The sequence below is a fragment of the Felis catus genome, chromosome E1 (assembly GCF_018350175.1).
Source record: "Felis catus isolate Fca126 chromosome E1, F.catus_Fca126_mat1.0, whole genome shotgun sequence".
In the NCBI taxonomy this organism is placed as follows: Eukaryota; Metazoa; Chordata; class Mammalia; order Carnivora; family Felidae; genus Felis; species Felis catus.
Window position 1 is genome coordinate 19,335,222 of NC_058381.1, and position 17,812 is coordinate 19,353,033.

The 17,812-nt window shown below is 35.2% G+C and overlaps 1 protein-coding gene across 12 annotated transcripts in view; it reads left to right on the forward strand.

Moving 5' to 3' along the window:
- NF1 (neurofibromin 1) overlaps positions 1 to 17,812 on the forward strand; it is a 248,922-nt gene that overhangs the window by 85,670 nt on the left and 145,440 nt on the right. For all 12 annotated transcript variants that reach the window (XM_023243531.2, XM_023243534.2, XM_045044229.1 and 9 more), the window contains 4 exons: positions 2,249 to 2,380; positions 9,103 to 9,237; positions 12,711 to 12,824; positions 17,552 to 17,631. In XM_023243531.2, the coding sequence (XP_023099299.2) occupies positions 2,249 to 2,380; positions 9,103 to 9,237; positions 12,711 to 12,824; positions 17,552 to 17,631 (461 nt within the window). The remainder of the gene's footprint in view (positions 1 to 2,248; positions 2,381 to 9,102; positions 9,238 to 12,710; positions 12,825 to 17,551; positions 17,632 to 17,812) is intronic.

Below are 17,812 nucleotides of genomic sequence, written 5' to 3' on the forward strand. Positions count from 1 at the left end.
TCCAACACATTTGAAAATTTATTTAAGCAATCTCTTGGAGAATTGTCATAGTTTGCTCATACTATGTACTTGTAAAAGTATTGCCATTTGTTTGGCAATAAACGTAGTGTTTTCGAGAAAAAAAAAAAGAATGTCTACTTTCATTGACTAGTTTCAGAACAGACACATTTAGTAACTGTGTAAAACACTATAATTTTTACCAACCACATGATGTCTAGTTTTTAGTGCGTATTTAATTTGAAAGTGTATCTTTAACTTTTATATTAAAATGAATAAATTTTTATATTATGAAAATCACTAAATCATGAGTTAAAATCACATTATTTTATAAGATGCACCAGGTACCATGGTACAATTTCAACAGCTATTAAAGTAATGTAGTAGTTTGGATCAGGTGTTATATGGGATGCATTTCTCTTTAGTTAGTTTCTGACAGGATATTATGGGGTCAGGAGAGTTAGTAGGACCTTTATCTCATTGCATTTTGTGATTATTCAGCCTTTGTCTCTTTAAGCCGATTAATACAAGCTGTGTAAATTAGTAAATAAATGGAGATCAAGCTGTATTGATTGCTTGGGCAAGTCAAATGACTGAATTGACCAGAGTTTAAAGAATCCATTATGTAACCAAACTAAAATTTGATCATTTGTTAGGTAGGAATGAGCTTACGTAGAGTGAGGGTTGAGGGAATAGCAGTATCAACCGTACTTTCCAAAGAGAGTAGTATTTCTTCCCTCACAGCTTTGGGGTCCCTTCCTAAATAGAGTTCAGTGTTCAAGTTGTGTGTCGTAAGTTGATTGTATAATTTACTACCCAGTAAATAGAGTTTCGTAACCCATAGTTTTAGGTTAAAGTGATATAACTTGATGCTGCTGCCTAAAATACTCTGACGATTATGGGTGAAGAAATTAAAAGTTGAGAATTTAACAAGCTTAGTTTTGAGTGAGAAGGAACCTGGGATTAGGATATGAAGCTCTTAAATCCTCCGCCTGTGTTAATTCAGTCATTCTCTCACGTGTCTCCTCTGCAGTGGGAGTGTCATAAACTGGATGCCTGTGTAATAACCTATGTGTTAAGTGGTCCCGTATGGCTTGCATAATCTCCATATATAGTGAACATTCATTTTTGTCTTGACCAATAGACTTTATAGTTTTATTATAATTTTATTCATTTTAGTAATACAGTAATTCATTTTAGTTTTATTCATTTTATTTATTCATTTTAGTAATACATTTTATTCATTTTAGTTTTATTTTTTTAATTCATTTTAGTAATACAGTAATTTTTTTTTTTAAGTTTGTTTATTTGAGAGAGAGGGCATGCACAGGAGGGGCAGAGAGGGCGGGGGAGGAGAGATAATCCAAAGCAGGCTGTCAGTACAAGGAGCTGGATGTGGGGCTCAAACTCACGAACCTGTGAGATCATGACCTGAGCTGCAATCAAGAGTCGGATGCTTAACTGACTGAGCCACCCAGGCATCCCCATAATATAGTAATTAATTTTAAAGTTACATTAGACACTATTCAAATAAAATAGTCACTAGAAACTAGAATCAGAGCTAAATGGGCGAAACTGACAGATAGATATTTACATAAAATAATTACATCTAAACAATATTTAGCTATGAGCAGTTTGTCCTTGTGGTAATCATTAGTCTTTTCATGTATTATACCATCATTGCATATCAATTTAAGGTTATAGGTTTACTAATAGCTTTATCTCATTTACTAATTTTATGTTGTACCAATCACTGTTGTTTGTAGGCATATAAGTGATGGTTTGCCGCATAGTCCTTCAACATTGTGTTGAACCACTAATCTTTCTTAAAACTTTGATAATAGCATTCTTATGTGGGAGAATATATACTATAAATGCATATGTTTCTGAAATGTGTAAAAGTTAAACTTAAAAAAAAAAAAAAGAAAAAGATTGGCTACAGAATTAGCTTTCTAAAGACTCTTTGTTTTTCAGATTCATTGGCTTATCAGTGAGAAACGATAGTCTCATATGCCCATGCACATGAAGTGGCAGTTTGTCTCATGTTCATTATTATATTTTAAAATACATGTATGGTTCGGTGTTTGAATTAAAGATCTTATTTGAAGACTTTGGAAATCATGGTGTGTGTTTGCATGGTCCTAGAAAATTTTTCACGGAAGGCTAAAACCTAAGACTACAGTGTTAACCAGAGCATGTAACTCATGCAAATTTATACTTTTCTTCTCTTATGGTCTCTGTTTTTCTCTAGTCTGCGTTGGATTGGTGGCCTAAGATCGATGCTGTATATTGTCACTCAGTCGAGCTTCGAAACATGTTTGGTGAAACGCTTCATAAAGCAGTGCAGGGTTGTGGCGCACACCCAGCAATACGAATGGCACCGGTAAGAGGAATCGTGAATTTTGAATTCCCCCTTCTTCGTATTGCGTTTTCAGTGTCTCTATCCTATTCCTGTTTTTTTGATTATTTTAGAAAATCAAATGAGTCCTTCCTTTTCTGTAAGTATCGTGGTATGTTGCATCCTGCATTATTGTTGCAATGCTAGCTAATGGTGTTTGTTCTTCACGATTTCAGTGAGTCGAACTTGTTTTTCTTAGAGAAATTTTCCCACAAAATGCTGTTAAAAATCTTAATTTCTTTTTCTTTCGTTCTCCTTTTTTTTTTTTTCCCTTACTTTCTTTTTGCTGTAACTTTTCCTTATGAATCAAAATATTTTGGTTTGCTCTTCATCTTTGGGGATGAGTAGGGAAGCTGACTCCTGGGTTAGAGCGAATGTTTCTACACCGTTTTTGCCCACTGGATGCTGGACACGGCACATAGGAAATTAGAAATAAAATGAAACATTTTTATCTAAAATAAAATATTTCATATTTCAGCAAATGTGCTATCATTCAGCAAATGATAGGCACTTTGATACTGAAGTTCATGTTTAAACTTAGTAAAAAGAGTCTTTTCAAATGAGGTATTCTAACAGATTAGTATTCTTAAATGGAATTTTAAAACTCGTATGGAACCAATTGAAACAGACAGTTACAGGATCATAGAAGTCATTTCTTGGTATTTATGTATAGCAAGAGTATTCTACATGGCAACTCTTGACATTGATTGGTGGTGCTTTGTCTTCTGCTTCTTATTTTCTATTCTTATTGGCTGCTGTCGCTCACATGATCAGATGCCAACCAGTCACTGTTTTGCATGGCAGTGGGCTTCTGTGGCTGTAAGTATGATCCATTGTAACTACCTCAGAAAAGTCCTTGGTTTCTTTGACTTTTCTGTGTATAGTTACTGTTATAGTTACATCATGTCATTTCAAATGAAAACGTAGCATGTTTTTACCTATTGGTAAAACATTTTTTGGTAAAAATTGGTAAAAAATTTTTTCTGGTAAGTTAGCCATTTCACACTCATAATTTAAATAGCTTTCTCCTCTTTTCCCAAGTTTCCTTAGTCAATAAAATATTTTGGTTCAATACAATTGTAGTTCACTCTTATCCAGTTGTCAGTAGTTGTTTCTGAGGATTATTTATCTCAGATGTTCAAATAGAGACGTTTGCTATACTGAATACTTTAGGATTATTTAGTCTAAAAAAATTATAGCCAAAGAACATGGAAATTATGTTTTATTCAATAAAATAAATAAAACACAAACTATTTTTAGTTGACTTTTTGTGATGCCAAGCACTTAGTTTTTTAAAAAATTGAAAATTTCAATCTAAGTTACTTGGAGGTAAACATAAATAATAGTTACTTAAATGTTAAATAACTAGACATCGTTTTACAAGTTGTCTTGGAAAATGACTTAAAATAATTGTTTAACAATTAATTCATTCTAGATATCCTATAGTAAATAGAACTTTGACTTTTTAAAGTTTCTAATTCGGGCAGAAAATTAATGGCCTTCAATAGTAGAAACTGGTAGAAAGTTAATAGTCACTTCCACTTTAACCTCAGTATCCACTTTACCAGCCATCTGCAATTTCACTTCCTGTGCATGAGGACTGAAAGAAAGTGAAACGAAATTAGTCCTTTGAACAAAGACAAAATTTGACTGGTAGTCTGAAAATGTTCCCTACATTTAGAAGTTATTTTACATCTTAGCCTTACTTACTAACTGATTCCAGGAGCAACATACTGTAGTACTGAAAGTTCATAAAAACCACAGCTAGACTTCTTTTGGTCCAAGGACACCTATGATAAGAATTGAGTTTTTATTTCCTATTATTCTCTGAAAGTGTCAGTATACATTTGATTTGTGAAATCATTCTTAAGCTGTTTACTTTCATATAGTTATATATGAAATTTTGTGTGTATGTATGTGTATGAATATGTACTATATGTGTATATGAAATTATACATAGTGGCTGAAGGAGGGTTTTCTGCCTGATATTCTTACCGGGAAAATTAATTAACAAATTTAATCTGAAATAATTTTTTAGAATAATAAAATTTTACTATTGAGATGATCTTTAAGGTGAATCTTTTCCCTTTTAAGCCTGGTGCCGTGAACAGTCAGACAGTAAATGTGGAAATTCTGAGCTCTCCCACAAGCTGCCGGGCATAGTGTTAACACCAGGGAAGCGTGATGAGCTAAAAAGACAAGGCACTTACCCTCACAGAGATGCCAGTCTTGTAGCTCTTGCTTGAGCACTTCTAATAAAGAGCTCACCACAGGTGGCCCTCAAGCCCGAAACATAGGAAATTTGTAATAAATGGTTTAAATGTGTGACATCAGGGTTTCTCAACCTTGGCACTGTTGGTATTTTTAAATGTTGTAGGAGACGGTTGTAGGGGACTATCCTGTGTTCTGTAGAATGTTTAGCAGCGTTTCTAGCCTCTACCACTACATGCCAGTAACACCACCCTGCTGGCTGCTGGTCTTGAAAAGCAAAAGTGTCTCCAGACATTTCCAGTTATCCCTCGGGAGACAAAACTGCCCCCAGTTGAAAACCACTGTGTTAACATGTGTTCAGTGCGTTGTCCTCGTTTGCATTGCCCCAGATGTTGTGTCTGCTTCTTCCATAGGACAGCACTACAGATATTTCAGTAAAGTTATCTTGAACTGCTAAGGTTTCTTTTTTTAAATATGATTTTAGAATTGGGAGGGGTTTAATTATTTCAGCTTTCTTTAAAAGCTTGTGGGGTGTGTGTGTGTGTGTGCGTGCACATGCGCACGCGTGCTGTTTGATCTGTTTTTACCGCTGAGGAAACTGAGGCACATAAAATGTTTAGTGAATGACAGATAGTCATGATTAGTGAATAATTGACATTCTTTCCAATGCCTGTCCAGTTCTTTAGCTGTCTTACCTCATTAGTGCATTAGTTTGATCAGAGCAGGAGCTCCATCTGGCTTGTCCAGCACTGGGTTCCTGGCCCCCCAGAACGCTGTCTGGCACGTAGTAGGCATTTAGTGCATATGTGTTGAATGAGTGAAGTAATTTCTTTCCTGATTTGCTTTTAAACCTCTCCTCTTCTGCTTCTCTTCTGGAAAGGATTCAAGCTAACATTTTTTTTTTCCCAATTAAAATGACATATGAAGATCCGCTTTTAGTGTTGCAGATGTGGTATAATTGAAGAATGCCATTAACCTGCTGTGTCTGCATACCGTGTTTCTACTAATAATATAGTCTAAGATGACATTGTTTTCTTAGATTGAGCTCTTCATCACTTAAACTCTTTAGCCTTAACATATACACAATGGGCCATAGCTTCTCCCTTTTATACTTTGGTAATATTTTTAAAAGTTTGAAATATTTTTCTTAGCACTAATCGTTTACTGTTTTAAAACTCGGGTAGCCTATTAATGATAGCTGTATGAGTTTTCACAAATATGTGTAATTACTGCACATTTTGCTTCTAAAGGAGATATGCTCTTACATGCCTATAATTTAGTCATAGTCTTAAATAAGGTAACAAATGGTTTGGGCCCTTAATGGACAGCTACATATTCTGATTAATGAATTTATTCCTGGGCGCGACTGCTTCTCTTCTTTGGCCAAAGTGCGTGTACTATGCTGGATTCTTACTAATATCTGCAGGATGGAAGGTCAATAAATTAATGGATGGATAATTTTTTTTTTTTTTTACATTTCTGGTTAAAAATGTATTTCTTCTTTAGCATGCTGTTCCGCCTTTTATAGAACCCCCTAATGTCCATTAATTAAAAGGTATTTGAATTGAAAACTTTATTTAACCTTTTCAAGTCAGTGCTGGAACCAAATTTATATGCTGATTCCTGAGATGAAGAAATGACATAATTAAACTATTATTTACTGTTAGAAAATGATTACCGAGTAAAAGATAATTATTAAATCTGTTAATTGTTCTCTGATCTGTGTTCCTGTGCACTTGGTTGTGTCAGGGAAGAACAGTTGCACTTAGTTACATCTTAGTAAATATTTGTTCCATGAGAGTTGATCACCTTGATCTAAGGTGTTAGCATGACTTAGAATGAAAGAATAAAGTTTAATGGAAACAAATGGTAAAAACAGAATTGATTAAATGCATTTGGTAAGATATTTGCTGTGGGAATATAAATATGCAAGCAAACAGTATTTCTGAGTTTTGCTATTTCCTTTCTATATTGATATTCTTGAGCATTGATGTGGATGTTAGGTAGTAGTTCTTCCCCTTTGAGGACCAGAACCCTTCAGTGTCCTCAGGCATACTAACAAATGCGTCTTACACTTAGACGTGGAGAATTGTGGCTGTGTGTTACAGATGTGCATCTCTGCTTTTTACCTTTGAAGGACAGCCTATTTACTTGGACATTTTTATTATGTGTTCATAGCTGCTGAACATCCTGTTATCTGTATATTTGCGATTTTTCCTAAGAAGCCATACAGGCACCCAACAGGCATATGAAAACATGCTCAACGTCACTAAACATCAAGGAAGTGCAAATCAGAACCACAATGACATATCACCTCACACTAGTCAGACTGATTAGAAAAAAGACAAGAAATGACAGGTGTTGGCAAGGATGTGGAGAAAAGGGTACCCTTGTTCATTGTTGGTCACGATGTAAATTGGTTCAGCCTATGGAAAATGGCATGGAGGTTTTTCAGAAAATTAAAAATAGGGATATCATACAGTCCAGTATCTCCACTCCTAGGTATTTATTTGTGAAGAAAGCAAAACACTGATTTGAAAAGACATGCACTGCTATGTTCGTAGTAACATTATTTGCCATAGCAAGATATGGAAGCAACCTAAGTGTCCATTGATAGACGAGTGGGTAAGAAGATGTGGTTGTGTGTACACACACACACACACACACACACACCTCTCTCTCTCTCTCTCTCTCTCTCTCTCTCTCTCTCTCTCTCTCTGGAATATTACTCAGCCATAAAAAAGAATGAAATCTTGCCATTTGCAACAACATGGATGGACCTAGGGGGTATTATGCTAAGTGAAATAAGTCAGACAAATATCATATGATTTTAGTTGTATGTGGAATCTAAAAAACAAAACAGACTGATAGGTACAGAGAACAAACTGATGGTTGGCAGATGGGAGGGCAGTGGAGTGATCAACGAAACAAGTGAAGGGGATTAAGAGATACTTTCAGTTGAAAAATAAATAAGACTTGCTGGAATACACAGCATAAGGAATATAATCAATAATATTGTAACCACTTTCTGTGGTGGCAGATGGTAACTAGACTTACTGTGGTGACCATTTTGTAATGTATATAAATATTAAATCACTATGTTATACACTTAAAACGAGACATATTTTTAAACTAAAAGTATTAATAAAGGCATATGCGCCAAAACTAGATATTTTATGTCCTTTTAAAGAAAAGGGGGAAATGATTTATAACAATAGAAAGAGGTGGTTTTGTATCCAGAATATAATTGTTGGATTTTTCATTGAGTAACATGCATAATTATGGTATCAGCACAGCATCTACCGCAGTATCTCTGTAATTGAAGCACATTTTTCATGATTTATCTTTGTCAAAGGCTTCTTTCTTTGTTTTATCAATGTTCTTCAGGCAAAATACATGCATTCTGTAACTCAAGAGAGATGGAATGCCATTGAAGGAAAAAGCAGAACTTACCATTAAACTGTTAAGTACAGAGACCGACCATATAGCATATTTCATCAATTCTAAGAAGTGCTTTAGTTTTTAACATCTCTGAAATTGGGAACACATCTTATTTGGTGTCTGAGAGTTGACAGTGGTTTTTCATTTCTTGTGGTACATTAATGATGCATCTTAGTTAAATTAATGTCATAGATTCTCTGAAATATTTGTGTATATTTGTGTGGGATAAATGTTAAATGAATTGCTCAAAGTATGTATTTGTGAGAGCTGTAGACTAAATATTTTATCCCTAATGTGTCTACAGTTTGGAAAATTGTTCTTCTACATAGGAGTCAACTTGATATTAAAGTGTTTAGTATTTTAAGGAATTTTCATTTAAACTTTATTAAATACATTATATAAGAATAATATTGAATGTTACAAAAATAGTTTCCATTTTTTTATTTAAATTCAATTTTATTTTATTTTTATTTTTAAAATATAATTTATTGACAAATTGGTTTCCATACGACACCCAATGCTCATCCCAAGTGCCCTCCTCAATGCCCATCACTCACTTTCCCCTCTCTCTTACCCCCCCATAAACCCTCAGTTTGTTCTCAGAAATTTTATTTTATTATATATAGAGAGAGAGTGAGAGAGCTTGGGGGAGAGGGACAGAGGGCGAGAGAGCAAGAGAGAATCCTTCCAGAGGGCGAGAGAGGAAAAGAGAATCCTTAGCAGGCTTCTTGCTCAGCACAGAGCCCAATGTGGGGCTCGATCCTACAACTCTGGCTGGGATCATGACCTGAGCTGAAATCAAGAGTTGGTCACTTAACCAACTGAGCCACCCAGGCACTGTCCCAGTTTTCATTTGTTTTTTAAGCTTAATAATATTAACCTTATACTTACTCAGATGTTTCTACTCTTACCACACATACATCTGTGGTATAAAATGTCTGCTTTTTCAAAGCTTTTTAATAATAGATTTATTTTTAAAAAGTTAGATAGTTATTTTCGTTAACCTGATATCTGATTCTTACAAGGTGATGACATGTTTTTGTTTTTATTTGTAGAGTCTTACATTTAAAGAAAAAGTAACAAGCCTTAAATTTAAAGAAAAACCTACAGACCTGGAGACAAGAAGCTATAAGTATCTTCTCCTGTCCATGGTGAAACTCATTCATGCGGATCCAAAGCTCTTGCTTTGTGTAAGTATTTTATACGAGAGGTCTTGAAATTACTACAATAACTTAATTTGGTTTAAGTGAAATGCCAAGACCTTGGAGATCATTATTAGCTAAATAACACTCACTGACCCTTTCTGCTCCTGCTTGAAGCCTAAGACACCTTTAAGAAAACTAACTTAGAAGTTACATTTCTCTGATACCAATATAATTAGATCAGATTTCTTACCCTTTTCCTCGGTTTTCCTTGTCATTAAACTAGCATGTTTTTGTGAGATCTTCTTTCTTTACTCTGTTACCAGGTTTGTATTATTTAGACATTATGCTGGGGTGGTGGTGGAGGTAATGAAGCAACCATAAATCCGAGTGCTTTCTCGTGGTCGTAGTTGGTTTTTAAGTATCCAGTTGCTATTGCCAAACCCTTTAGGTTTTTTTATTTCCCTTTCTTCTTGTCATCAACCTATTATCACTGGCTTTGCCTGGAAATACTGGCAAAAAATTGGAAGGAGAAGGAGATGGGAATGGGTATGGTTAGCACTTAATTTTTATCCCAACTGCTTTTGCAGCCTCAGATGGCATTCCTGAGGGCAATACTGTGGTACACAGTAGGTGGGAACTAACAGGTAAATGAGTGATAGTTACGTGAAGTGGTTAAAAGCATGGGCTCTAGAGACAGACTAGTTATGTGATTTGGGTGACTTAACCTCTCTTAGTTTTCTCATAATGATAATAATAGTACCTATCTCAGATTGTAAAGCTTGAGATAGTACACTCGTGCTTTTAGGAATAACGTTTAATAAATGCATAATAAGCACTAAATAAATGTTAACTATTATTATTATTAATAAAATGCAGTTGACATCAATATTAATGTTATTAATGCCCCAAGTATGACAGTTATGTATTGTGAAGGTCATAGGATAACATGTTTAAGCTTTGTTGAAGTTTCTCCAGTCTCTGGAGAGCAGCATCCAGAAAGATTTCTTGCTGCTTTGTTTAGCAGTAGGTTTTATAAGCGCTAAGGTGCTTTCAAATTACTACATATAGGAGTTCATAATTTGATGTCCGTATTTTCAAGAGTTCTGTGAACCCCTTCAATGAAAAAAAAGTGTAATGAGTATTTTTTTCTGCAGAGAAATAAGAGGGGAGAGACACACACACACAGAATTTCTAAAGGGATTAATAATGCCAAAGGAAGGCCTGTGATATTTTGAACTCTTTGAGAAGCCCATCCAAATTTGGGAGTCTAGTAGAATAAATTGTTAGAATTAGGCATGGAAAATTTCACAAAATTTTACCAGGGAGACAGTAAAGGTAATCAAATCCCCTTTCTCCTCATGTCTTTGTGTGTAGCACAAGTTATTTGTGGTAATGTTTCATCATACATTTCACTTAATAGAGGACCAGCTCTCTGCATGGCTATAATTCAGGGTAAAGAATGCACCAAAGTCACGAGCGCCGTCAGTTTAAGTATTCCATTATTCAAAGAACAAGAACTTGGTCTTTTCCAAGATTGGAATTTAGTAAGCAGAGTCCATTTAAAATTGAAATTATTCTCTTTGCTGCCATCTAGTGGTTAGGCAACTTTTCTCAGCGTAACCAAAGGTAAGTTAAAGTAGATTCATTGTATACCTAAGTATTTTCTATTTAAATCTTAGTAAATAGGAGAAATGTAGGAGTAACTTAAGTGATGTCAGTCATGGTATTTTTAAAGTAACACAATTTAATATCTTTCATCTCTACCCTAATCCATATTACTCTCATGTTGTCTAGCCTCCTAATTGTCCAGCTAACATCCTCTCCTACCTCCCTCTAAACAGTTCTCTGCACTAAAGGTCTGGTGATCTCTTTGAAAAGCAAATCTTATCATGCCTTTTGTCCAGCTTAACATGTGTTAGTTGAAATTGCTCTTGGAATAAAGACCTTTTGGTCTCCAAAGAGACCTACAGGGGCATGCACAGTCTGACTCCTACCTGCCCCTTCTGCCACATCTAGCATTATATTTTTCTTTCTCTTTTTTCTGTAGTCATGATGGTCTGTTCATTCCATCTTACCACATTCCTTCATACCTGCCCCCGCTGTTTCTTCTGCTTATGATACGCTTCTCTTTCCTCTTTACAATAGTAATTCCTGCTAATTTTGAGCTGTGATCACTGCCTTAAGGAAGCCTCCATGAAATTGTGCCACATTTCTCTATCACGGTGCTCATAGCAGCTTGTAGCTTCGTAGTTCTTATCTCATTTGCAGTTTTACAGTTGTTGGTCTGGTTATTTTATTGACGTTTATTTTTCCCACCAGATTACATGTTCCAAGAGGGTAGGAAACGCTTTTTAAAAAATATTTATTTATTTATTTTGAGAGAGAGAGTGTGCATGCATGCACAGGGGAGGGGGGAGAGAGAGAGACAGAGAGACAGAGAGACAGACTCCCAAGCAGGCTCCATACTCAGTGCAGAGCCCAATGTGGGGCTCGATCTCACAAACCATGAGATCATGACCTAAGCTGAAATCAAGAGTTGGATGCTCAACTGACTGAGCCACCCAGGTGCCCCAGAAACACATCTTTTCAACTTGTTATGTCTTTGGTATTCAATAAATGTTACTGAGTTATTTGTGAACGAATATAAATTTTATAAAGTAGGCTAACAGTTGTGAATTATACTCCGGGATGAGGGCTTACCTTAATCATTATGGCGGGAAAGAATCTAGTTAGCAAAATAAAATAGTGACACAGGTTATATTGGTCTCACTTAAATGAGTCATATATTCGTGAAGTGTAAATAGATGCATCCAAGCTACAGGAAGCATTTTAGTCTCTTAAGGTAGACATGTGCATTTATGTACCCCGTGGATGTGCTTTGCTTAGTACCCAACGTTTTTCCACAATGAAACAGACTGCAGTGTGGGTATCTGGAGGTGTGGATTCCAGCCTTGGACGGCCTAGGGCGGTCCTTTCTACTAGACCGGACCTGTTCTTTGCCTTTGAGTGCAGTCATTTGTAAGATTAAAACCAGTAAGCTCCAAACCAGAGGTGTAGTATTTAGCCAGTGTAGTGTTGGTGAAAAAAATTACCTGCTCCTTATATATAAGGTATAATTTCTTAATTAAAAAGCTAATACTTAGTTTTTGTTTTCTTTTAATCAGAATTTTCTCTGGACATTATTCACATGAAGGAACAGTATAGATGTAGATTAAGCGACTCCTTAACAAAAGCAGTTCTGACTTTTAAAAAATTCCCCAATTGTTATTTTATCGAGATATACACATACCATGAAATTCACTATTTTAAAGTGTACAATTTACTGGTTTTAGTACATTTACAAGATTCTGCAGCATTACCACTATCTAATTCTAGAACATTTCTAGAACGTTGTCATAACCCTAAAGAGAAGCTTAGTGTACCCATCAGCATTCACTCTCCATTCCCTTTTCTCTCTGGCCCCCGTTAGGTGATAGATACATTTTTTTAAATTGAAGCTTGCTTTTTTTTCCTTGCAGAATCCAAGGAAACAGGGGCCTGAAACCCAAGGCAGTACCGCAGAATTAATTACAGGGCTCGTCCAGCTGGTCCCTCAGTCACACATGCCAGAGATCGCACAGGAGGCAATGGAGGTAAGGGGAAATGAATTCTGGGCTCTTGAAGGAAAGCTTGTAAATGTATATGTTCTTCATGTTTCTTTGGTGTGTGGTTTCTACGCTAGATGTCATTTCTGGACATCTGTCAGAGAGAGATGGCATTTCTAGAAGTGTGTTTGTGTCTGTATGCTGTTTTATGAACTCTGGAGAAGGAAAAGGTTTAATTGCTGTATATCTCATGTAGCAACAATGTTGTGCAAATTATGATGCTTAATTTAAACCCTCATTTTTCTAATTGCAGTTGACCTTTTGGAATTTTTTAAAAATATGTATTGAATTTTAAATTTGCATCTAATTCACATACCATAAAGTTTACTATTTTAAAGTGTGCAATTCAGTGTTTTTCAGTATATTCACAAGGTTGTGCAGCCATCACCACTAATCTTGAAACATTTTCGTTACTCTAAAATAAACCCTGCCACTCTGCATCCTCCTGTTACCCCAGTCACTGGCAACCACTAATCCCTTTCCTGTCTTCATAGATTTGCTTATTCTAGCCATTTCATATAAATAGACTCATGAAATATGCGGCTTTTTGAGTCTGGCTTCTTTCATTTAACATGTTTTCGAGGTTCCTCCATGGTATAGCCTGTGTCAATACTTCATTCTTTTTTATTGCCAAATAATATTCCAGTGTGTACACATAGAGCCTTCTGTTTATTCATTAGCTGATCACATTTGGTATTGTTTCTGCTTTTTGGCTATTATGAATAATGCTGCTATGAACATTTGTGTAAAAGGTTTTTTGTGGATATATTGTCAGTGGAATTGGAGGGTCATATGGTAACTGTGTAACTTTTTGAGTGACCAAACTGTTTCCCAAAGCGACTGTATCCTTTTATATTCCCATTAGCAGTGTATGTGGGTTCTATTTCTACATCCTTGCCAATGCTTGTTATTGTCTGTGTTTTGGATTATAGCCATCCTAGTGGGTGTGAACGGAGTTGACTTAAAAAAAATTGTTTTTATATTGATTGCTAAATATGGTTTTAATTTAAATCAATTTTATTGAGGTGTAATTTACATGTAATAAAATCATACAAGATTTAGAATATTTCTAGTTACCCTGGAAAGTTCTCATGTGTCTTATGATCCCACTCCCTGTGCCAAAGACCACTGGTCTGATTTCTGTCATAGATCAGTTTTGCCAGTTGTGGAAGTTCATCTCAATGAAATCTTAGACTGTATATTCCTTTTTGTCTGGCCTCTTTGACTCCCAAGTGTTTGAGATTTGTTCATGATATTACATGTGTTAGTTACTTCTTTTTTTTTTTTTTAATTTAAAAAAATTTTTGTATTGTTGGTAGGTGTTCCGTTTGAGATGAAAGCAGTTTATTCACTTGTTAATGGCCATTTAGGCGAACATACCCATCATTGAGAGTTATCTTGTGCGTCTCAGTATTCCCTTCCTTCCTTCCTCCTCTTTTGTCCCTGTCTGCTCCCCTGCTTCCCTCGCAACCATTGATCTGCTTTCTGTTATAGGTTAATATGCATTTTATATACATGGAGTTATAAACTATATACTCTTTTTGTCTATCTTCTTTAACTCTGCATAGTCATCATAAATTCATCTGGGTTGCTGCATGTATCAATAGTCCCTTTAAAAAAAAAACACACATTCCTTTTTATCACTATATAGTATTCCATTGTGTGGCCGTAGCATAATTTATTTATCCATTTACTTGTTGATATTTGTGTTGTTTCTAGTTTTTGGCTATTACAAATAAAACTTCTAGGAACACGTGTGTACAAACTTATGTGTAGGCATATGCTTTTATTTCTCTCTGGTGAATACCAAAGAGTGCAAAAATCTTACTCTGTGGTCTTTATGAGAGACACAGCGTAAGTAGAAAGACACCAGAAGTTCGATAGTCCGAGGATAGGAAAATATGCTACACAAACAGAACTCAAGAAAGCTGGAGTAACATACAGAGTTTAAAGCAAGAAGCATTACTGGAGATAACATGGGACATCTCATGATTGCAAAGGTGTCCAATCTATCCAGAATATAAAACTATATGAATCTAAAAACAAAGCTTCAAAATATTTAAAAATATATGGAGTAAAAGTAGAGATAGACAAATCTAGTTTTAGTCGGATGCTTGAGCACACTTTTCTCAGAATCTAATAGAATAAACAAGTCAAGAAGATAGTAAGGACGGAAGACTTGAACAACATAAATTATCAGATACGAACTGTGTGACATACATTGAATGTGACACTCAGTAAATGCACTTTCTTTTCAAGTATGCATGGAACATGCAATGTATCCTGAGCGTAAAGTGTAAGTCTCAACAAATTCTAAACAATTGAAATCATTCAGAATTTTTTTGTGACTACAGTATAATTAACTTAGAAATCAATAATAAAAAGTTTGATGAAATATCAAATGACTATGTGTTCATTCATACTCTGCTAGCAGGAATGTAAATTAGTACAACTACCATTAAAAATTGTTTTGCGGTATCTACAAAGTAAACATGTGATCTAGCAATTCTATATGCTTGCCAAAAGACACATACAAAAATATTAATGGCAATATAATTTGTAACAGCCATCCCCCCCAAAAACCTAGAAATACCTCAAATATATCTATATAGAACAGATAATTTTGGTTATATTCATTCCATTGATTACAACAATGAAAAAAGAATGGGCTACTATTGCTAAATGCTGAGCATGGATGAATCAGTATCACAAACATAATGTTCAGTGAGAACAGCCAAACACAAAAGGGAACCTACTGTGTGATTCCCTTTATATAAATGACAAGCAGGCAAAGGTAGTCTGTGGCAGTAGAAGTCAGAACGGTGGCTCCCTTTGTTAAGGAGTAATGACTGAAGGGAACACGAAAAGGGCTTCTAGGCACCGACAGTGTTGGTCTAGGTAATGGTTACATGGAGTATATACGTTTGTAAAACTTCTTTGAGCATATATACACTTAAGATTTCCTACTTTACCGTTTGTATTGTATGTTTTGTGTTACCAAATATGTTTTAGCATTCGTCGTTTCACTCATTGCTTGTGTTTGTGTACGTTGCTGTCGGACCTACAAATGGGTACACGCTTGCCTACTTCTTGGAAGGCTGTTTGACAGTATTTGGCAGAAGGTGTGCAGATACCTAATTTTTGTCCAAATAATTCCATTCCTGTAAGGTTTTTGTTTCATCCTCTGAATACAAAAGGAAGAAGCTACACATACGTGTATGCTTATTGCTGTAGCTTATAATAGGGCGCTAGGAGAACTTAAACTATGCGCTAGGGAGAAAGCAGGTCAGTCCTCAGTGACACAATGGTAAACGGCTAAATATCCATTGAAACATGCCAATCACATGGCAACATGGAAAGATATTTAGGAAATGTCAGATGAGTACACTATGTTTACAGCTTTGTTAGAATACATGTAGGGAATAAAATGGAAGGGAACACGATAAGGGAAGCAATCATATTAAGGGGAAAAGGCTAACCCATTGTCTTTCATTACTTTAAAAAGTATTTCTTCAAACAAAAATATAGAGAATTGGCTACTTAAAGTGTCAGCAAACTATATTGTTTTTACACAATAGTAACAATTGGATGTTAATTTGTGTGGTTTTTTCTTGATATGAGAGGTATAAACTATAATTTTTGAAGATTCTCACAATGAATTGAAGTTTTCATTATATATCTAAAAGTAATTACAATAAAACAGGATAATATAGGTCTGGTCCTGGTATAATTTATGTTTTGGAGTTATAAAGTCATCGAAGGTTAGACCTTTATGTGTCCTTTCTTAATGTAAGGCAGGTTTTCGATGCAGATACCAGCGGTTTACACATTTGATTTGCTATTTTGAGAGAAGAAATCAGTTTTCATAATTTGTTCTGAACAGCATCTTGTTGGAGTTTCAATAAAAGGCTTTCAAGGGGCTAAAGAATTACCAAATACACTGACCAAGGACTGAGAAGAATACACGTAGCTCAGTGGGGTGCCGCTGGGGGATGCCACGTGGAACTGGAGTTGGGGCTGGTTCCAAGGAAGAGTCTAGGGTACACTTTGTACTGTGATGGTTTTCATTACTTCATAATGGTGTGTTTGTATATTAGCTGTATATTTTACGTGACTTCTTTAATTCTTGTTAACGTTCTGTAAGCCAAATTCCAACTTCAATTCTGTGGTCTATAGGAGTATGTAAGAATGAATAACCTGCTCTGAAATGTGAAGTCTGTTTTGCTTCCCCTGCCCTTGTTCTTTGGAAAATAATTGATCTTTTCTGTTCCAAAAGAATTTGCGGTGAGCAGAATAACTTCTACTTTACCTTTCACCCTGGAAGTAAAATATTGTTGTGTGTATTAATTTTGGTGAGCTCTCCTTACTTGGAGATTAACTTTTTGTTGTTCCACTGAGTTCTTTAACACTTATTGCAATGACTTAGTTTGTGTCTTAAAACAATTTTTATATGTGTATATTGCTCCTCTGAATTCGTCTGTCATTTAACTGGGTCTCTATATGCCATTTAAAGTAAGAATGATAGAATAAAATGATTTTATTCTACATATATTATTCCCTAGAGATTTGGGTTCTTTAGTCTTTTTCTTTTGCCTTTTACTGTGTGTTGAGGCTGCAATTAAATAGCTCGATTTATTAGATTTGTAAAATAAATACTCCAGTGTTACATTTACCAAAAAACTTTTGAGTAATTCTCTCTCTTTTTTAAAATTCAGGCTCTGCTGGTTCTTCATCAGTTAGATAGCATTGATTTGTGGAATCCTGATGCTCCTGTGGAAACATTTTGGGAAATTAGGTATATGTACTTTAACTTTTTAATTCAAGTTAAAGTTTTATTTTGCATTTATTTTTTGTCTTGAGATATTAACTCTGTAGTACTCGGTCAGTTGTGAAACTTTATAGAGGTTTTATGATCTTGTATTTTATTTGTCTTGAATTATTAATTAGATTCTTGTTTTAACTGTAAGAATTGTTGT